Raw genomic sequence first — 23,340 nt, 5'->3', positions numbered from 1 at the left:
TCAACCTGTCTCACTGTTCAGTCAACCTGTCTCACTGTTCAGTCAACCTGTCTCACTGTTCAGTCAACCAGTCTCACTGTTCAGTCAACCTGTCTCACCTTTCAGTCAACCTGTCTCACTGTTCAGTCAACCTGTCTCACTGTCCCTTTACTGCCCTCCATGTCCTGCCTCTGAGGTCCAAACCAAGCAACGATAAGCAGTTACTTTGGTTTCCAGAATGTAGGGCAGGCTTTTCTATGTTAGTAAACTATTGCAGTGCCAATCATTTATCTTCTGCTTTTATTACAGAGACTGTGCTGGAGTCCAAAGCAGCTCTGCAGCATTATTAATATCATTATTATTACTGTTATTATTATTGCAGCAGGCTTTGGAGATGAACAAACAAGGGAAGAGAGAGAAGGCTCACAAGCTGCTGCTGCTGCATGCCTTCAACATGAAACCCTGACAGAGCTTTAGACCATTTAGGAGAAGGATGTTGTTCAAGCAGACCACCTGTAAACCACATGTTGTGGTTTACAGACCACCTGTAAACCACATGTTGTGGTATAGTATATAGACCACCTGTAAACCACATGTTGTGGTTTACAGACCACCTGTAAACCACATGTTGTGATATAGTATATAGACCACCTGTAAACCACAGATTATATAATATGAAGTAAGAGAAGACAAGTAGTTCATATAAATGTTTCCAGTCCAGGATTTATCATAGTGGAAACAGGAAGTGGAAACAGGAAGTGGAAACAGGAAGTGGAAGGTATCATGATGTGTCACAAAACGGCGTCACAAGGTGAAAACAACAAGCTCCGCCCTGTTGAAGGTCCTCTGTGGTCCGCTGTGAGACGGACATAAATGAGGATACAATCTGATTATGTATCAAATCAGTCTGATTATGTATCAAATCAGTCTGATTATGTATCAAATCAGTCTGATTATGTATCAAATCAGTCTGATTATGTATCAAATCAGTCTGATTATGTATCAAATCAGTCTGATTATGTATCAAATCAATCTGATTATGTATCAAATCAATCTGATTATGTATCAAATCAGTCTGATTATGTAACAAAGGCACAACGAATCAAACTTTATTTTCTCTTCCTCCGTCGTCTGTTGTTGGGAAGACATGAAAATCTGCTGGACTACACATAATAATAATTATTATTATAATAATATAACATCTGCTGCTGCTAATTCATTATTAATTGTAAATTCCCTTGAACTCAACAGCAGATTCACATGAATTTAAGAACTTTTTCCCTTTTCATATCATCGGCTACAAAGCCTTCAGAGGATCACAAAACCTTTCGATATGGACACACACAGGGTCGATATGGACACACACAGGGTAGATATGGACACACACAGGGTTGATATGGACACACACAGGGCTGATATGGACACACACAGGGTTGATATGGACACACACAGGGTCGATATGGACACACACAGGGTCGATATGGACACACAGGGTTCATATGGACACACACAGGGTCGATATGGACACACACAGGGTCGATATGGACACACACAGGATATCAGATACAAAAGAAGCTGTATTTATCATCATTCATAATGCAGTTCATTGTTTATGGTTATAATAACTTTATAATAACAGTCAGAGTGCAAAGTGAAGCAAACGTTCATCAATTATGAAAAAAGTAGAGAAAAAAAATCACTTTGGATGCATTGTTTAACATATATTATCATTTGACCAATCAGAGAGGCGAGCTGAGGCGTGGATTGACCAGTCAGACAAGAGCTGAGGCGTGGATTGGCCAATCAGAGGGGACTGGAGGCGTGGATCAGAGCAGAGAAGCAGAAGGGGTTCAGTTTGTATCCCATCCCACTGTAGAACTTATTCTGGAACTCCACCCTGAAAAACAACAATATAACTTTAACTCTCTTTAACTCCACCCTGAAAAACAACAATATAACTTTAACCCTCTTTAACTCCACCCTGAAAAACAACAATATAACTTTAACTCTCTTTAACTCCACCCTGAAAAACAACAATATAACTTTAACCCTCTTTAACTCCACCCTGAAAAACAACAGTACATCTTTAACTCCACCCTGAAAAACAAGAGTACAACTTTAACTCCACCCTGAAAAACAACAATACAACTTTAACTCTTTAACTCCACCCTGAAAAACAACAATATAACTTTAACTCTCTTTAACTCCACCCTGAAAAACAACAATATAACTTTAACTCTCTTTAACTCCACCCTGAAAAACAACAATATAACTTTAACTCTCTTTAACTCCACCCTGAAAAACAACAATATAACTTTAACCCTCTTTAACTCCACCCTGAAAAACAACAATATAACTTTAACCCTCTTTAACTCTACCCTGAAAAACAACAATATAACTTTAACTCTCTTTAACTCCACCCTGAAAAACAACAATATAACTACCCTGAAAAACAACAATATAACTTTAACCCTCTTTAACTCCACCCTGAAAAACAACAATATAACTTTAACCCTCTTTAACTCCACCCTGAAAAACAACAATATAACTTTAACCCTCTTTAACTCCACCCTGGAAAAACAACAGGACAAATTTAACTCCACCCTGAAAAACAACAGTACAACTTTAACTCTTTAACTCCACCCTGAAAAACAACAGTACATCTTTAACTCCACCCTGAAAAACAACAGTACAACTTTAACTCCACCCTGAAAAACAAGAGTACAACTTTAACTCCACCCTGAAAAACAACAATACAACTTTAACTCCACCCTGAAAAACAACAATACAACTTTAACTCCACCCTGAAAAACAAGAGTACAACTTTAACTCCACCCTGAAAAACAAGAGTACAACTTTAACTCCACCCTGAAAAACAACAATACAACTTTAACCATCTGGAACCCAGCCTGTGATGGGCAGGTGATGGTACATGATTACTTAGTATTTATAATATTAATAACATTTTAATCATTTCTCACCAGTGCAGACATTAAGTAATCATAATAATTAATGTAGTATTTATATAATAATAATCTCACCAGTGTAGACGCAGGGCGTGAAGGAAGGCAGACAGACCCTCATAATCATAATAATAATGTAGTATTTATATCATATTTACCAGTGTAGACGCAGAGCGTGAAGGAAGGCAGACAGACCCTCATAATCATAATAATAATGTAGTATTTATATCATATTTACCAGTGTAGACGCAGGGCGTGAAGGAAGGAAGACAGACCCTCATAATCATAATAATAATGTAGTATTTATATAATATTTACCAGTGTAGACGCAGAGCGTGAAGGAAGGCAGACAGACCCTCCATCACCAACAGGATGGACACGGTGAGGACAGCGAAGAAGAAGAAAACCAGGACGAGGACTACACTTCCCACGTAGCCCTGCCAGCGGAGGGCGATGCGCATCACCATCACCCACAGCACCTCCGACAGCTCTGCAGAAGAAGAGGACACTGACCAATCACACAGAAGCACTGGAGAGCCTTCTGACCAATCACACTGAAGCACTGGAGAGCCTTCTGACCAATCACACTGAAGCACTGGAGAGCCCTTTGACCAATCACACTGAAGCACCGGAGAGCTTCACATGGTAACCTTATCTCCATGTTTGGTATTTTAAATAAATTAATGACCAATAGAGAGTATGCAAATGCATCACTTTTCCACCGGGACACTGGACATAAAAATGACAATAGAATATTAATACTAGTCATTAAGCTACTAATATAGACTGAAGTCATTAAAGAGGGTCATGTTTGCATGTTTGGAATCATAACAGCTGAAATCAATTATATAATCACTATTCTGATATTAAATAAGCATTAAGTGAAGTCCTTCTATTTGACATGTGTCAGTCAGTGAGCGGTCTTATTTGACATGTGTCAGTCAGTGAGCTGTCTTATTTGACATGTGTCAGTCAGTGAGCTGTCCTATTTGACATGTGTCAGTCAGTGAGCTGTCCTATTTGACATGTGTCAGTCAGTGAGGATCAGAAAGAACCTTTAATAAACCCTTTCTGTAAGTCAGCATCCATTGGCTAAGGGCATTACCCACAGTTCATAGCGTTACCAGGGGAATCCTCCAAACGTCAACATTGAATACTGTATGCAAATGAGTCAGGTACATGTCCATTCCCATAGAGAGGAGTCATTAATGAGTCATTAATGAGTCAGGTAAATGTCCATTCCCATAGAGAGGAGTCATTAATGAGTCATTAATGAGTCATTAATGAGTCATTAATGAGTCAGGTAAATGTCCATTCCCATAGAGAGGAGTCATTAATGACTCATTAATGAGTCATTAATGACTCATTAATGAGTCATTATTGAGTCATTAATGAGTCAGGTACATGTCCATTCCCATAGAGAGGAGTCATTAATGAGTCATTAATGAGTCATTAATGACTCAGGTACATGTCCATTCCCATAGAGAGGAGTCATTACATTACATTATGTACATTAGAGGAGTCATTAATGATGTTCTTTGTACATAATAGTGTTTTCTATGTGTTGATGACATTATTATTGTGTTAATTCGTTATGCTATGTTGATGAATTGAATACATAGGACCACAATGGAAACAAGTCCCCAGGACTTTTTTAATGTTATGCTTTTAGCCTTAATGTCTGACTGTACCTCATGTTTACATTTATGACTAATCAATCAATCAATCAAAACAGTGTGACAGTGCACGTACGTGCGTGAGCCAGGCTCAGTGCCCACAGTCTCAGGTAGGAGGCGGTGTTGCTGATGCATCCCAGACAGTACTCTATGGTGTGGATGGCCTGGTGCATGTAGACGTCTGCTGCATCAAAGTCCTGTTAATAACACATATAAACATATTATTATTATTATTATGATGGCCTGATGCATGTAGACGTCTGCTGCATCAAAGTCCTGTTAATAACACAAACATATTATTATTATTATTATATTATTATTATTCTGATGGCCTGGTGCAGGATGCATGAGGAGACATGAGACATGGAGGAGTGTGTGTGTGTCTGCATTATTATCACATGTACACACAAGTATATAGAGGAGACAAGGATTAAAGAAGTGTCTGTGTGTGTCTGTGTGTGTCTGTGTGCGCGTGCGTGTGCATGTGTGTGTGTGTGTGTGTGTGTGTGTGTGTGTGTGTGTGTGTGTGTACCTCCTCTTCCTCCTCGGCCCCTCCCTCTACATCAGAGGTTGGGGGGTTAATAGTGCATACATGGCTGGTGGATGCTAACATCTTGTCCACTAAGCAGAAGACTTATATCAACAGGCAGGGAATGAACCAACATGTTTTGGTCTTAAAACAGGGATAGATGACTTAAAGCACAAGTCTGTAAACTATACTCTGTGTTCCTTGACTTCAGAGATGAATTATTATACCCAGACATCTTTACATCTCTGTGATAACCCAGACATCTTTACATCTCTGTGATAACCCAGACATATTTACATCTCTGTGATAACCCAGACATCTTTACATCTCTGTGATAACCCAGACATCTTTACATCTCTGTGATAACCCAGACATATTTACATCTCTGTGATAACCCAGACATCTTTACATCTCTGTGATAACCCAGACATCTTTACATCTCTGTGATAACCCAGACATATTTATATCTCTGTGATAACCCAGACATATTTATATCTCTGTGATAACCCAGACATATTTACATCTCTGTGATAACCCAGACATCTTTACATCTCTGTGATAACCCAGACATCTTTACATCTCTGTGATAACCCAGACATATTTACATCTCTGTGATAACCCAGACATCTTTACATCTCTGTGATAACCCAGACATATGTACATCTCTGTGATAACCCAGACATATTTATATCTCTGTGATAACCCAGACATCTTTACATCTCTGTGATAACCCAGACATATTTATATCTCTGTGATAACCCAGACATATTTATATCTCTGTGATAACCCAGACATATTTACATCTCTGTGATAACCCAGACATCTTTACATCTCTGTGATAACCCAGACATCTTTACATCTCTGTGATAACCCAGACATATTTACATCTCTGTGATAACCCAGACATCTTTACATCTCTGTGATAACCCAGACATATTTACATCTCTGTGATAACCCAGACATATTTACATCTCTGTGATAACCCAGACATATTTACATCTCTGTGATAACCCAGACATATTTACATCTCTGTGATAACCCAGACATATTTACATCTCTGTGATAACCCAGACATCTTTACATCTCTGTGATAACCCAGACATATTTACATCTCTGTGATAACCCAGACATATTATCATCTCTGTGATAACCCAGACATCTTTACATCTCTGTGATAACCCAGACATATTTACATCTCTGTGATAACCCAGACATATTTACATCTCTGTGATAACCCAGACATATTTACATCTCTGTGATAACCCAGACATCTTTACATCTCTGTGATAACCCAGACATCTTTACATCTCTGTGATAACCCAGACATATTTACATCTCTGTTATAACCCAGACATATTTACATCTCTGTGATAACCCAGACATCTTTACATCTCTGTGATAACCCAGACATATTTACATCTCTGTGATAACCCAGACATCTTTACATCTTTGACAGCTATAATACACCAGATGTTGTTGTGGTTGATGAAGTGTCTGTGTTAGAGATAACATGCACCTTTGACCTTAGCCTAGAGGAGGCCTTTATGACCAAGGTCATTAAATACCAACCACTCCTACAGACCATCTCAGAGCTGGGCTATAGGTGCAGACTATGTGTTTTTATATGTGTCAGCCTGTAGGACATTATACCCACAGACTGGTTGTTAGAGGGTTTCAACATCTTAGGATGCCCAGAAAGGAGGCAAAAAGGCTGGCAAAGTATTGTGCTGTCTCTGCTATAATTGGCAGTCGCCATATATGGCAGAGACGCTGTTACTTACACCCATAGAGTACTGAGTACTTATACTGTCTGTTACTTATGCCCATAGAGTACTGAGTAATTATACTGTTACTTATACCCATAGAGTACTGAGTAATTATACTGTTACTTATACCCATAGAGTACTGAGCACTTATACTGTTACTTATACCCATAGAGTACTGAGCACTTATACTGTTACTTATACCCATAGAGTACTGAGTACTTATACTGTTACTTATACCCATAGAGTACTGAGTACTTATACTGTTACTTACTTATGCCCATAGAGTACTGAGTAATTATACTGTTACTTATACCCATAGAGTACTGAGTAATTATACTGTTACTTATACCCATAGAGTACTGAGTAATTATACTGTTACTTATACCCATAGAGTACTGAGTAATTATACTGTTACTTATACCCAGAGTACTGAGTGACATGCTTATTGTATCATGAAAACAAATGCCATGATTTTGTGAATGTAACCTTACTGCACCTTTAATATATGTGTCCCTGTATGTATTCTCCTTTATGTGGACATAAATAAATGGTTAAAATGTGTGTACCTCCTCTTCCTCCTCGGCCCCTCCCTCCACATCAGAGGTTCGGGCGTTGATAGAACCGTCTTCAGCCAACAGCAGACATCTGTCATCTCCCTGAAGAATAATAATAACAATATGAATGATCATAATACAACATGAAGAATAAACATATTAATGATCATAAACATATTAATGATCATAATACAACATGAAGAATAAACATATTAATGATCATAAACATATTAATGATCATAATACAACATGAAGAATAAACATATTAATGATCATAAACATATTAATGATCATAGTACAACATGAAGAATAAACATATTAATGATCATAAACATATTAATGATCATAATACAACATGAAGAATAAACATATTAATGATCATAATACAACATGAAGAATAAACATATTAATGATCATAATACAACATGAAGAATAAACATATGAATGATCATAATACAACATGAAGAATAAACATATTAATGATCATAATACAACATGAATAAACATATTAATGATCATAAACATATTAACACATTCCATGCCAGAGTTTAATCTCATAATGTACTCACCAGTGCCAGCGTTTTATTGTTGTTTTTTAGTTTTTTTCATGTCGCCACAGACCTCGCTAAATAAGTTAAAAGTGCGCGTTCATTTGGTTCTAAACACACAGCGGATCCGTGAGAAACGGTCAGCGAAAACAGTTTCCAAATCCGTGCCGCCATCTTGAAGCTACAGCCGATCAACGGTAAACAGTGATCAGCGAGGAGAAAAACAACAACCGAGAAAATCGAGTTTTAAACAGGATCCCAGACAGGAAGCGGATACGATCGAAAAAAACGGAACCCGAATAATTCCGTTTCCGACCGGAAACCGGAAACGGAAATGGATCAAAAAAATTCGGAAAGTGCACCTGGGGCACTTTCAATGGGAATCGGTGGTTCGCGTAGATCTACGCGACTGGCACGCTGCGGCTTTAAATAGGTTCGCGTAGATCTACGCGACTGGCATGCAATGTGTTAATGATCATAATACAAACATAAAACATGAAGAACATGACTCAGCAGCTATGTGACCTTTGACCCACCTCCTCTCCATCGGGGGCGTGGTCCAGGTCAGACGGCCGGGCGTTGATGGAGCCGTTGTTGTCGGCGGTCGTCATGGCGGCGGCTCGGCGCCGCTTCCTGCGGTTCTTGTGTGAGACGTATTCATAGGTGGGCTGACCCAGCAGCAGCACCGGGACCGAGCACAGAGCCAGGACCACCAGAACCTTCTGGACCACCGCCTGACACACACACACACACACACACACACACACACACACACACACACACACACACACACACACACACACACACACACACACACACACACACACACACACACACACACACACAGGTTTGTTAGACATCAACATTTTGATTGAATTCATGCCATTTAAAACAAGGGAACCAGGAGACCTGGTACAGACAGACCCCTAGTGGTTGAAATCTGAATGGCCGGACTTCGCATGACGTGAGCAACGTCATGAGAATCAAAGATGGACATTTATGCCCATATATGGACCAAATAGGGACAAAGCCTCATGTAGGCCGACCCCTTGGGTCTGGCAACCTTGGGTCTGGCAAAAAGAAATTGCCGAAATATATCAGATTTAGGGTCATTACTAACCTGTCCTGTGTACAGGGGAGGGTTGTAGGGGTGTAGTAGGGGTGTAGTAAGGGTGTAGTAGGGGGGGTGTAGGGGTGTAGGGGTGTAGTAGGGGGGTAGTAAGGGGGTAGTAAGGGTGTAGTAAGGGTGTAGGGGTGTAGTAGGGGTGTAGTAAGGGTGTAGTAGGGGGGGTGTAGGGGTGTAGTAGGGGGGTAGTAAGGGGGTAGTAAGGGTGTAGTAAGGGTGTAGGGGTGTAGTAGGGGGGTAGTAAGGGGGTAGTAAGGGTGTAGTAAGGGTGTAGTAGGGGGGGTGTAACAGGGGGGTGTAACTAACCTGTCCTGCGTACAGGGTTAGGGTTGTAGGGGTGTAGTAAGGGGGGTGTAGTAAGGGTGTAGTAAGGGGGGTGTAGTAAGGGGGTAGTAAGGGTGTAGTAGGGGGGGTGTAGGGGTGTAGTAAGGGTGTAGTAAGGGGGGTGTAGTAAAGGGGTAGTAAGGGTGTAGTAGGGGGGGTGTAGGGGTGTAGTAAGGGTGTAGTAAGGGGGGTGTAGTAAGGGGGTAGTAAGGGTGTAGTAGGGGGGGTGTAGGGGTGTAGTAAGGGTGTAGTAAGGGGGGTGTAGTAAAGGGGTAGTAAGGGTGTAGTAGGGGGGTGTAGGGGTGTAGTAAAGGGGTAGTAAGGGTGTAGTAGGGGGGTAGTAAGGGTGTAGTAGGGGGGGTGTAGGGGTGTAGTAAAGGGGTAGTAAGGGTGTAGTAGGGGGGTAGTAAGGGTGTAGTAAAGGGGTAGTAAGGGTGTAGTAGGGGGGGTGTAACAGGGGGGTATTACTAACCTGTCCTGCGTACAGAGGAGGGTTGTCTCCATTGTCAGCGAACAGGAACATGTCTATGAAGTGGATGAGGATGCTGGGGGCGTATTTAGACTGGGAGGGGGGGTAAGCCATCCACTTAAACACCACCATGAAGATCAGATACCCAAACAGACACAGCATGAAGAACAGCTCTGGAACCAGAACTAAGAAGATCTTACTGTACTGTCCTGTGTTCCTATAGGAAACACATTAATAACATATTATAACATTAAAGATCTTACTGTACTGTCCTGTGTTCCTATAGGAAACACATTAATAACATATTATAACATTAAAGATCTTACTGTACTGTCCTGTGTTCCTATAGGAAACACATTAATAACATATTATAACATTAAAGATCTTACTGTACTGTCCTGTGTTCCTATAGGAAACACATTAATAACATATTATAACATTAAAGATCTTACTGTACTGTCCTGTGTTCCTATAGGAAACATAATAACATTAAATAAGATCTTACTGTACTGACTCAGGGTCCATAGGAACATTAAACATCATTAATAATAATAAAACCCAAAGAAAATAATTGCAAAGCAGTTAGTTTTGTCCTCCTAGTGGTGATCGACAGTGACTTTACCACTGAGCCACCTAGTGGTGGTGGACAGTGACTTAACCACTGAGCCACCTAGTGGTGGTGGGCAGTGACTTAACCACTGAGCCACCTAGTGGTGGTGGGCAGTGACTTAACCACTGAGCCACCTACTGGTGGTGGGCAGTGACTTTACCACTGAGCCACCTAGTGGTGGTGGGCAGTGACTTTACCACTGAGCCACCTAGTGGTGGTGGACAGGGACTTAACCACTGAGCCACCTAGTGGTGGTGGACAGGGACTTTACCACTGAGCCACCTAGTGGTGGTGGACAGGGACTTTACCACTGAGCCACCTAGTGGTGGTGGGCAGAGACTTTACCACTGAGCCACCTAGTGGAGGTGGACAGTGACTTTACCACTGAGCCACCTAGTGGTGGTGGGCAGTGACATAACCACTGAGCCACCTAGTGGTGGTGGGCAGTGACATAACCACTGAGCCACCTAGTGGTGGTGGGCAGTGACTTAACCACTGAGCCACCTAGTGGTGGTGGGCAGTGACATAACCACTGAGCCACCTAGTGGTGGTGGACAGTGACTTAACCACTGAGCCACCTAGTGGTGGTGGACAGTGACTTAACCACTGAGCCACCTAGTGGTGGTGGACAGTGACTTAACCACTGAGCCACCTAGTGGTGGTGGACAGTGACATAACCACTGAGCCACCTAGTGGTGGTGGACAGTGACTTAACCACTGAGCCACCTAGTGGTGGTGGGCAGTGACTTAACCACTGAGCCACCTAGTGGTGGTGGGCAGTGACTTTACCACTGCACCACCCGAGCGCCAGTTAGCGCTTTTCTAAGTACTCTAAGTTGCTTTACATAACCTTTACCTTATTCGGAAAAAAAACAAAGAATGCTCAAATTCTTAATTAAAACATGATTTACTTAAAGTTGAAAACAGTTATAAAGATGACAACATAGTTACCAATCTGGGAACCCATCGCCAAATAAAAAAGAAAAACAGCGCCCTCTGCTGTTTTTTACTCTTTCACTTGGCTCTGGGGGGAGCTGAACGGAGCACCCGTGCGCAAGGAAACCGGGGTTTTGGTCTGCCTTCAGCGCTCCACTTCCGGTGGTGCGCTTATGTTTTCATTCCCACTAACAATATTTCTACATGGAACACTAACACCACTTCTCCCAGAGAACATGGATGGTTGTGGTTAGAAGCCCACTTGTTTCTATGATGAAAGAGCAAGTTAAAATGTGAATATCTTTCTGTGGTTTTGTCTGCTCCGAGGACACTATTGTTAAATGAGTTTCGGTTTGTTTTCAGTGGGAAACGAGAGCAGACAGTAAATCCCGCCCACTACATTTGATTGGGTAAAGCGCGGCCTGCTTCCTGATCTGAAGGCACGCCCACTTGTAGGCCAGTGCGTACACGTTATGACGAACCCCCCCGACAGATTCAGTAGCGTAGCTCTGAATCTGTTCTTGAGAGATTACATAGTTACTGACTTAAATATATAAACACAGTTTAGATCTATATATTATTATTATTATTATTATAACATAGTTACTGACTTAAATATATAAACACAGTTTAGATCTATATATTATTATTATTATTATTATAACATAGTTACTGACTTAAATATATAAACACAGTTTAGATCTATATATTATTATTATTATTATTATAACATAGTTACTGACTTAAATATATAAACACAGTTTAGATCTATATATTATTATTATTATAACATAGTTACTGACTTGAAGTTGAAGAAGGACAGACACACTCCAAAGGTCATGTGAATGACCCCGATGATGACGCTCATCTTCATCTTGTAAGAGTTCAGGAAGGTCAGCTTGTTGTTGGCCATACCCCACACCTGACAGGAAGTACAACATACACACAGGATGTGATGTCACTCATACAAACAGCCCCACACCTGACAGGAAGTACAACATACACACAGGATGTGATGTCACTCATACAAACAGCCCCACACCTGACAGGAAGTACAACATACACACAGGATGTGATGTCACTCATACAGGTAGGAGCATAGATATAGAAACCTAGACACCTCATTGGCCTCTGCAGTTCGTTGGAGCGACCTGTTTCGTATGGTGGCCGCCATACGCGCTGTGATTGGCCAGTGCCCGTTCCCCCCGGAAATGGGGGGAACGGGCACTGGCCAATCACAGCGCGTCTTTTCCAGGACTTGTCAGAATCTAGTTGTCCCGCCCCCACCTGCCTCTGATTGGCCTACTGAACGCCCCTTCTGTGATGCACGCGGACATTTCCAGCTGCCCCCCCCAAGGAAGCGGAAGCGCGCCCGCCATACAGACGCTTCAGAGCCAGAGGAGGCGTGTCTACCTTTATATGTCTATGGGTAGGGTTAGGGTTAGGGTAGGGTTAGGGTTAGGGTAGGGTTAGGGTTAGGGTTAGGGTACCTTTATATGTCTATGGGTAGGGTTAGGGTTAGGGTAGGAGGACGGTAGCCTACCGGGTCGATGCCAAACGGGTAAGGAGAGATGAAGACTCCGTCTACAACAGGATCCATGGACAGATACTGACTTCCTGCCAGAACCGACGAGCTGCAATGAGATACAGTGTGAATGTAAAGCACAATGTAAAACACTAAATACATGAATATAAAGCACTAATACATGAATATAAAGCACTAATACATGAATATAAAGCACTAATACATGAATATAAAGCACTAACACATGAATATAAAGCACTAAATACATGAATATAAAGCACTAATACATGAATATAAAGCACTAATACATGAATATAAAGCACTAATACATGAATATAAAGCACTAATACATGAATATAAAGCACTAATACATGAATATAAAGCACTAATACATGAATATAAAGCACTAACACATGAATATAAAGCACTAACACATGAATATAAAGCACTAATACATGAATATAAAGCACTAATACATGAATATAAAGCACTAACACATGAATATAAAGCACTAATACATGAATATAAAGCACTAATACATGAATATAAAGCACTAATACATGAATATAAAGCACTAACACATGAATATAAAGCACTAAATACATGAATGTAAAGCACAATGTAAAACACTAAATACATGAATATAAAGCACTAATACATGAATATAAAGCACTAAATACATGAATATAAAGCACTAATACATGAATATAAAGCACTAATACATGAATATAAAGCACTAATACATGAATATAAAGCACTAACACATGAATATAAAGCACTAATACATGAATATAAAGCACTAATACATGAATATAAAGCACTAATACATGAATATAAAGCACTAATACATGAATATAAAGCACTAATACATGAATATAAAGCACTAATACATGAATATAAAGCACTAATACATGAATATAAAGCACTAATACATGAATATAAAGCACTAATACATGAATATAAAGCACTAACACATGAATATAAAGCACTAATACATGAATATAAAGCACTAATACATGAATATAAAGCACTAATACATGAATATAAAGCACTAATACATGAATATAAAGCACTAACACATGAATATAAAGCACTAATACATGAATATAAAGCACTAATACATGAATATAAAGCACTAATACATGAATATAAAGCACTAACACATGAATATAAAGCACTAAATACATGAATGTAAAGCACAATGTAAAACACTAAATACATGAATATAAAGCACTAATACATGAATATAAAGCACTAAATACATGAATATAAAGCACTAATACATGAATATAAAGCACTAATACATGAATATAAAGCACTAATACATGAATATAAAGCACTAACACATGAATATAAAGCACTAACACATGAATATAAAGCACTAATACATGAATATAAAGCACTAATACATGAATATAAAGCACTAATACATGAATATAAAGCACTAATACATGAATATAAAGCACTAATACATGAATATAAAGCACTAATACATGAATATAAAGCACTAATACATGAATATAAAGCACTAATACATGAATATAAAGCACTAACACATGAATATAAAGCACTAACACATGAATATAAAGCACTAATACATGAATATAAAGCACTAATACATGAATATAAAGCACTAATACATGAATATAAAGCACTAATACATGAATATAAAGCACTAACACATGAATATAAAGCACTAATACATGAATATAAAGCACTAATACATGAATATAAAGCACTAATACATGAATATAAAGCACTAACACATGAATATAAAGCACTAAATACATGAATGTAAAGCACAATGTAAAACACTAAATACATGAATATAAAGCACTAATACATGAATATAAAGCACTAAATACATGAATATAAAGCACTAATACATGAATATAAAGCACTAATACATGAATATAAAGCACTAATACATGAATATAAAGCACTAACACATGAATATAAAGCACTAATACATGAATATAAAGCACTAATACATGAATATAAAGCACTAATACATGAATATAAAGCACTAACACATGAATATAAATCACTAAATACATGAATGTAAAGCACAATGTAAAACACTAAATACATGAATATAAAGCACTAATGCATGAATATAAAGCACTAATACATGAATATAAAGCACTTGATTTTGTAAGAACACCATACTGACATAATTCAAGATGATTTAAAAAAAAAAAACTTTTTCAGAGATGTGTGTTTGAAATTCTAATGAATTGTCAACCACAACTTATATCCTTTTCTTCCTTTATTTGATGAATCACCAAATCCACAACTGTATAGTTAGTTAGCCAAGTTGGCACTTAATTTCCCAAAGTGTAATTGTTTACATTTGTCTGGATTTCATTTCAGTAAACCACATATCACACCAGTTGCTAGTACTCTGGAGATCTGCTTGAAGTTGAGCTATGTCAGTGTCCTTGGTAATAATTCTAAATATGGGATTGTATCACACTTGGTAAATCATTTATGTAAGTAACAAAAAGCACAGGGCTTAATACGCATCCCTGTGGGACTCCAGAGGTCCAATCTGAAGTGGCTCCATTAACCACCTGCTGTTTCTTATTACTAAGGAAATCCTGTATCTAACCTATAACTCTGTCATCTATGCAGTAAGACCTTCATTTTGATATTAATCTTAATATATGCAATCAACTGACTGTCCTCTATCTAAAGCTGCTGACCGTTTATCAACTGAGAGTTTAGTCTATCTTTCAGATATAAAGCCAAACTGTTTGTTACGAAAGAGCTCATTAGACTTCATATGATCTACAATGTATGCCCTAATACATTTTTCCATTGTTTTACATAACTCAGATGTAATAATAATAATAATGATAATAATAATACATTTTATTTGTAACACTTTATATTTGAAGCAAATCTCAAAGTGCTACAGGTTAAAAACAAAAAAAGAAAGAAGAAAACAACAATAATAATAAAACAGTGAAATGAATAAACTTCAAATCAAGTCAGCAGAACACAGTAGAAGTTTAAAAAGATAAAAACAACTACATCTCTATCTAGGCAAATGCCTTGTTAAAAAGGAAGGTTTTTAGGCCCTTTCAGTCAATGGACTGTGGTTGGTGCTCTCAGATGGTCCGGGAGGGCATTCCACAGTCGAGGAGCTGCTGAGCAGAAGGCCCGATCCCCCATGGTGCGGAGATTTGTTGTGCAGGGCTCGAGTGCGTTTGAGTTTCTGGAGCGGAGTGAGTGGGTGGAGCGGGTGGAGTTCGGGGGTTTGAGGAGTTCCTTTAGGTAGGAAGGGGCATTGCTGTAGATGCACTGATGTGTGAGGAGGGAGACCTTGTACTCGATCCTGACAGAGATGGGAAGCCAGTGTAGTGAATGGAGGATGGGTGTGATGTGTTCGTATTTCCGCACTCTCATCAGGATCCTAGCAGCACTGTTCTGGTTGGGTGTCATCAGCGTAGCAGTGGTAGGAAATCCCATGCCAGCTGATGACACGACATTGTGGGCTGTGGGGAAGGGGTCAAGGGCGCAAGTGGAAGATTTCATCTTGCTGATGGTGTCCTCAACCTCTCGCTGTGAGATGTTGACAAAACAGCGGAGAGGCTGGGAGATCACTGGCTGTGGGGCAGCAATCAGGACAGGTAGAGTGGGGGAGGCAGAGAGAACAGAGCGGATGGTATTTACCTTTGATCTGAAGGAATCAAGGTAGTTGTTGCACTGATCCTCTGTGGTGGCAGTGTGGGTGGGTGATTGTGGTTTAAGGAAGTTATTTATGGTGGAGAAAAGTTGCTTGGAGTTACCGGAACTGTTATTAATGATGTTAGAATAGAATTTTGACCGTGTGTCTCTGAGGGCCGTTGAATAGGCCGTTCGATGCTCTCTGTATATCAGCCTGTGGACAGTGAGCCCTGACGCCATGTAGCGGCGCTCAAGGGTACGGCCTGCTGCCTTCAATTTCCGCAGCTCACTGGTGAACCAAGGGGAGGAGCGTGAGAAAGAGACTGTTTTTGTTTTGACAGGGGCGTGAAGATCCAGGAGACGGCTCAGGGTGTTATTGTACAGGTCAACTGATTCAGTGGCTGATGAGGAGAAGTGATGGAGAGGAGAGGTGATGGAGGTCCAGGGCTATGGCGTCAGGGTTCATGTTTTTTATGTTCCTGAAATGGATTTGGCGTTTGGGCTTGTTGTGGGGGGAGGGGAGTGGGAGCTCCATTGAGATGACCCTGTGGTCCGACACACCCATGTCATACACCTGTAGGTTACTGATCAGGGCAGAGTCACTGATGACAAGGTCCAATGTGTGACCTTTGTGGTGTGTTGGGACATCAACGTGCTGTGTGAGGTGGAGACAGTCCAGTAGTTGTAGTAGTTCGGATGCAGGGGGGGAGGAGGGGGAGTCAACATGAATGTTCAGATCGCCTAAAATCAGGATATTGGAGGAAGTAGTACAGAGTGTTGTGAGGAGATCGTGCAGTTCAGAAATAAAAAGTGAGTTTGGTTTAGGTGGCCGGTAAGTAAGTAGAACTGTCATAATGGAAGGTGGTTTGCATTTGCATTTGAATCCAAGACATTTAAATGAAGAAGGTGCAGGCAGAGGGAGGCGGGACAGGTCCAAATCAGTCCTGTACAGGATGGCTAAACCACCACCTTGACCAGTGCTGCGTGCTTTCTCCAGGTATTTGTAACCTTTGGGGCAGGCTTTGTTGAGGGAGGAATAAACACCTGGCTGGTGCCAGGTCTCAACAAGGCACATAAAGTCCAGAATGTGGTCATGAATGAGAGAGGATTTTTGTTTGAGGGTTTGTAAATTGAATAGTTCAATCTTGATTGTTGATGGGGTGGTGAATTTCTGCAGGGGCCGGAGTAAGCTGAAATCCTCTCCACGTTTGTATTCCGCCTGCAGTGCAGTGGTCTCACGATATTCCCAGTGCTGATATTTGATCCAGAACGGGCTGCGCTCTGATGACGTGTTGCACATGCGACGGAGCGTTCTGTTGACCAGATGGAATGAATGGAGTTACGAGACCGGATGTAAACAAACTTACGACGGGAACTTTTGTGAATGTAGCGAGGACGGCGTAAGATTCCTAGTTGTTTGATGACTGAAATGTGTATCGGAGTGGTGGAGTTATTGAGTCCCAGCAGTTGTGAGGTGCCCAGAACTAAGCCTAATCACCACTGATAGGCGCAACCTTGAGATTGTGACATGCAGTACTAGGTAATTACCACTAAACAGAGGGCCATCCACCACTGGTTTATTGAGAGCACAGCCCATGCTCACCTCTGTATATAATCGTCTACCTTGATGCTGCCACCTATGACTCTGAGGAAGGTCGAAAGACCGAAACGTCAGTCTGTTTTACTTGCACCGAAAATAAATAAAAGGCCTAAACTGTCCGTGTTGCTCCAGCGTTCTCTCTTCTAGATCCTGTTAGCCGTTAGCAGGGCTAGCTGTAGCTACCAGTTGCCTGTTGACTTGATGGCTAACTGGTGGCTGGCTGGCTGACTGAAGGTTTTAGCGGTCCCAGACAACAAGGCCTAACCGCACCGGGAACAGCTGGGAGGCTGTCCGGGTACAACACCTTAGCAGCAGAAGATCAGGATGGGTATGGAGGACTGGAACAGCGGCTCAGCTGGCAGGAAGAAGCGGTCCCAGGCAACGAGGCCTAACCGCACCGGGGAAAGCTGGAGGCTTCCCGGGTAGATGCTTCACATCATCGCGGGACGGAGGTGGAGGTGTCCAGATGGAGGACTACCGATAGCGGGAGGATCCACGGCTGGTCGGTGTTGGAGACGGACGGCAGCAGGTAGGTATGACAGCCGTCAATATTGGCGTCCCAGTTCGTGCTAAAATGCACAAAAGTCCAAGAGTAGTACAGACAGTTGTAGTCTGTATTGGCCGCTGTGCATAAATCACAAATTTAAAAAACTCAAAGTAAAATAAAAACTAATGGTGGAGAACGGAGAAGCGGCACACAACCAGCGCCAGCGTCCTCTCACGTCCTCCTCGTTCTGCCTCCTCGTTCTGCCACAGATGTCAGACTAACAGGTCTGTAATTCCATGCTATTGCCTTACTTCCTTTTTTTGAAAATTGCACTGATTTATGCCTCTTTCCAACCACAAGGTCAAGTTGCTTCCTCCAAAGTATTATTAAATAACATTGTTACTGGTTCAGTCACACAAGCTAGTTCCTTTACAATCCTACCATGCATTGCATCTGGCCCTGGAGATGTGTAAATGTTCATGTCCTCAGTGGTTATTCTAAAACCTTCTGTATGCTGAACAGTTCAGGAATAACATGTCCTTCAGGTTCATCTTTTAATTGTTGTCCTTTTGTTAATGTAATCCCAAATAACTCATACAAAAGTGTTGCACAAAAGTGTTGAGAATAGCAGATCTACAAGCTTACAACGCCTCCAGATGATCTTGTGGAACAGGTACTTACTTCCAGATGTTCTTGTGGAACATGGGTGCTACGTTCCATGAAGAGTTGAACACACTGAGTCCTCGGCTGAAACACTCGTTGTAAATGGCTCCGGTGTAGATGGAGAACAGACCCATGAGCAGGATGAGATACCTGCCTCCAAACATCATCCTCCAGATCTACAAGACCACACACACGCACACACACACACACACACTTAAATATACACACAGACACCATATCTACAGGGCGGCAGTGGCTCAGGGGTAGAGTGGCCGGTCGATCCCGGTTTCCCCCAGAGTTAGTGTTGAAGTGTCCTTGAGCAAGACATTGAACCCCTAATTGCTCCCGATGAGCAGGTTGGTGCCTCCATCGGTGTGTGTGAATGTGTGTGTGAATGTGTGTATGCATGTGTGTGTGAATGTGTGTGTGAATGTGTGTATGCATGTGTGTGTGAATGGGTGAATGTAATGCACAATCTATGTAAAGCGATTTGGATAAAAGCGCTTTATAAATTTAGCGTAGTTACAACGAGTGACCGTCTGTCTGTCTGTCTTAGGGTTGCCAACACCCAGAGATTCAAATAAGCTCTCTCTCACACACACACACACACACACACACACACACACACACACACACACACACACACACACACACACACACACACACACACACACACACACACACACACACACACACACACACACACACACACACACACACACACACACACACACACACACACACACACACACACACACACACACACACACACACATTTAAATTCTTTATTTATGTCCACATAAATACAAGGTCTAAAGGACACAAATACTGGTAGTGCAATTTCACACTGTGGGTTACTACGGCATACGTGCCGACAAAGGCAATCACAGTTACAGTTATACACACACGTAGGGCCAAACAGGCAGTATACAGCTTAAGGGTACAGATAGCAGCGCCGTCTCCAAATAGCGCGACTGCCAATGATAGCTGACACTTGAGCAATATTTTGCTAGCTGTTTGGCTCTTCTCTTTGAGAGACCAGCCATCTGAAGGCCTCTAACAACGAGCTTATGAACATGGCCCAGGCTGCCAAATATGAAAACTAAAAGTTTACAGTTGTAGCCCAGATGCGACATGGTCTGCTCTAGCAGTTGATATTTCACCACCTTAGTTATAAAGGCTTCTTCTAGGCTGTGGTCAAATGTACAGCCAACCTCTAAAATGAGAACCTCTCTACTATTCTCATCAACAACAACAATATCGGGGGTGTTTGCTGCTATATGAGAGAACATTGAGACATCACTACACAGATTGAACATACTCGGCTTCACAGTGGAGTGCTTATACAGCATTGGTGCAGATGACCTGAATGTGGAAATGATACTGTCTGCAATCAGATCCACGATTCTATCATGTCTACAAATGTAAAGCCCTCTGTACGCATGGCAACCATTGAGAATGTGGGCCATGGTTTCAGTAATCTGTGCGTGGTCGTGATGTATACAGTGTGGGCTATGGCTGTCAGGGAGCCAGATGGAAAGGTTAAGCTTAGATGGTAAAACCTGGAGCCTAGCTTTTAAGGTGAAGGTGATGATGGCCTCATCAAGAGCTACACCTTTAAACACTGTATGAGACACAGAGTGGTCAGCGGTCAGGAGACAGGCAAGCTTTCCCTGCAGTCTAAGTTCAGTCCAGTGCTTCCGTTGACATCACTCACACACACACACACACACACACACACACACACACACACACACACACACACACACACACACACACACACACACACACACACACACACACACACACACACACACACACACACACACACAGAGAGTTGGGGCTGTTATCATCTCAGCCTTGGATCTCCTTTGCAGTATTTGAATCATTAAACATTGCACTGTTCAGCTGGTTAGTGCAGTCCATGCTGTCAGCTCAGTCTGTGTCTAACTAACTATAAGCTAATATGATATACTAACGTAACCTCACATGCAGACATTTATTTTCGGTAGAGCAATGTTAGTTAGAGGCACCTTTATTTTGCGTCGCCCGCTTGAGCATGTCTGTGCCGGCATGTTATAAACCTCTCTCTGACATACATAGCTCTGGTCCAGAGCGTTAGAGACAGTTCTAACATGTTATAAACCTCTCTCTGACATACATAGCTCTGGTCCAGAGCGTTAGAGACAGTTCTAACATGTTATAAACCTCTCTCTGACATACATAGCTCTGGTCCAGAGCGTTAGAGACAGTTCTAACATGTTATAAACCTCTCTCTGACATACATAGCTCTGGTCCAGAGTGTTAGAGACAGTTCTAACATGTTATAAACCTCTCTCTGACATACATAGCTCTGGTCCAGAGCGTTAGATAGAGTTCTAACATGTTATAAACCTCTCTCTGACATACATAGCTCTGGTCCAGAGTGTTAGAGACAGTTCTAACATGTTATAAAACTCTCTCTGACATACATAGCTCTGGTCCAGAGAGTTAGAGAGAGTTCTAACATGTTATAGAGTCAGACAGAGTCCGTCTGACACAAGGCACAGATTCAGAAGGCTCTGACACATCTTTCTCATGGACTTAACACAGATTTTCTTCTCCCTGTTTGTTTTAAGAACAAAGTATTTTCTTTTAGAAGGGCCGGGGCATTTCTCTCTATCAGCTCTTCCACGCTCACGGCGTCACCACAGCGTCACCACAGCGTCACCACAGCGTCACCACAGCGTCACCACAGCGTCACCACAGAGTCACCACCGCGTCACCACAGCGTCACCACAGCGTCACCACAGAGTCACCACAGCGTCACCACAGAGTCACCACAGCGTCACCACAGCGTCACCACAGCGTCACCACAGCGTCACCACAGCGTCACCACAGCGTCACCACAGAGTCACCACAGAGTCACCACAGAGTCACCACAGCGTCACCACAGAGTCACCACAGCGTCACCACAGAGTCACCACAGCGTCACCACAGCGTCACCACAGCGTCACCACAGCGTCACCACAGCGTCACCACAGCGTCACCACAGAGTCACCACAGAGTCACCACAGAGTCACCACAGAGTCACCACAGCGTCACCACAGAGTCACCACAGCGTCACCACAGCGTCACCACAGCGTCACCACAGCGTCACCACAGCGTCACCACAGAGTCACCACAGAGTCACCACAGCGTCACCACAGAGTCACCACAGCGTCACCACAGCGTCACCACAGAGTCACCACAGCGTCACCACAGCGTCACCACAGAGTCACCACAGAGTCACCACAGCGTCACCACAGAGTCACCACAGAGTCACCACAGCGTCACCACAGAGTCACCACAGCGTCACCACAGAGTCACCACAGCGTCACCACAGCGTCACCACAGCGTCACCACAGAGTCACCACAGCGTCACCACAGCGTCACCACAGCGTCACCACAGCGTCACCACAGCGTCACCACAGCGGAGTGTCCTTTACCCGTCCTTTACCCGGGACAAGTGACGTCCCCTACGGGATGCCTCTTTAGGTCAAAATACGGGGCGTCGCCGCTGGCAACCCTAATGTCTGTGTGTGTGTGTGTGTGTGTGTGTGTGTGTGTGTGTGTGTGTGTGTGTGTGTGTGTGTGTGTGTGTGTGTGTGTGTGTGTGTGTGTGTGTGTGTGTGTGTGTGTGTGTGTGTGTGTGTGTGTGTGTGCGTGCGTGCGTGCGTGCGTGCGTGTGTACCTCGTTAGTGCTGTTCCTCAGCTTGGGGTCCCTCTCCTCTAGGACCATCCACAGAGCAGCCAGGGTCATCAGGAGACCATGACCCACGTCACCGAACATCACGGCAAACAGGAAGGGGAAGGTGATGATGGTGTACACCGCTACACACACACACAGGTTTGTATTACTATACTTGTGAGGACATCAACATTTTAGGTTCAG

General features: G+C 42.1%; 1 protein-coding gene across 1 annotated transcript in view; it reads right to left on the bottom strand.

The window, feature by feature from the left end:
• Positions 1-1,729: 1,729 nt before the first annotated feature.
• The window catches only part of LOC308076248 (V-type proton ATPase 116 kDa subunit a 2-like), a 37,343-nt gene continuing 15,732 nt past the window's right edge, over positions 1,730-23,340 (bottom strand). Inside the window, exons 7-16 of the mRNA XM_080416451.1 lie at positions 23,140-23,279; positions 19,446-19,603; positions 13,024-13,114; positions 12,284-12,402; positions 9,938-10,151; positions 8,552-8,749; positions 7,480-7,569; positions 4,695-4,815; positions 3,261-3,432; positions 1,730-1,876 (exon numbers count right to left, since the gene is read on the bottom strand). Of these exons, the coding sequence (XP_080272577.1) occupies positions 1,783-1,876; positions 3,261-3,432; positions 4,695-4,815; positions 7,480-7,569; positions 8,552-8,749; positions 9,938-10,151; positions 12,284-12,402; positions 13,024-13,114; positions 19,446-19,603; positions 23,140-23,279 (1,397 nt within the window). The 3' untranslated portion in view covers positions 1,730-1,782. The remainder of the gene's footprint in view (positions 1,877-3,260; positions 3,433-4,694; positions 4,816-7,479; positions 7,570-8,551; positions 8,750-9,937; positions 10,152-12,283; positions 12,403-13,023; positions 13,115-19,445; positions 19,604-23,139; positions 23,280-23,340) is intronic.

This window comes from Gymnoscopelus braueri (assembly GCF_963280865.1).
Source record: "Gymnoscopelus braueri genome assembly, chromosome: 20".
Taxonomy (NCBI): domain Eukaryota; kingdom Metazoa; phylum Chordata; class Actinopteri; order Myctophiformes; family Myctophidae; genus Gymnoscopelus; species Gymnoscopelus braueri.
Note: the sequence above shows the minus strand (reverse complement) of the source record. Positions and strands in the feature narration are given on the sequence as shown.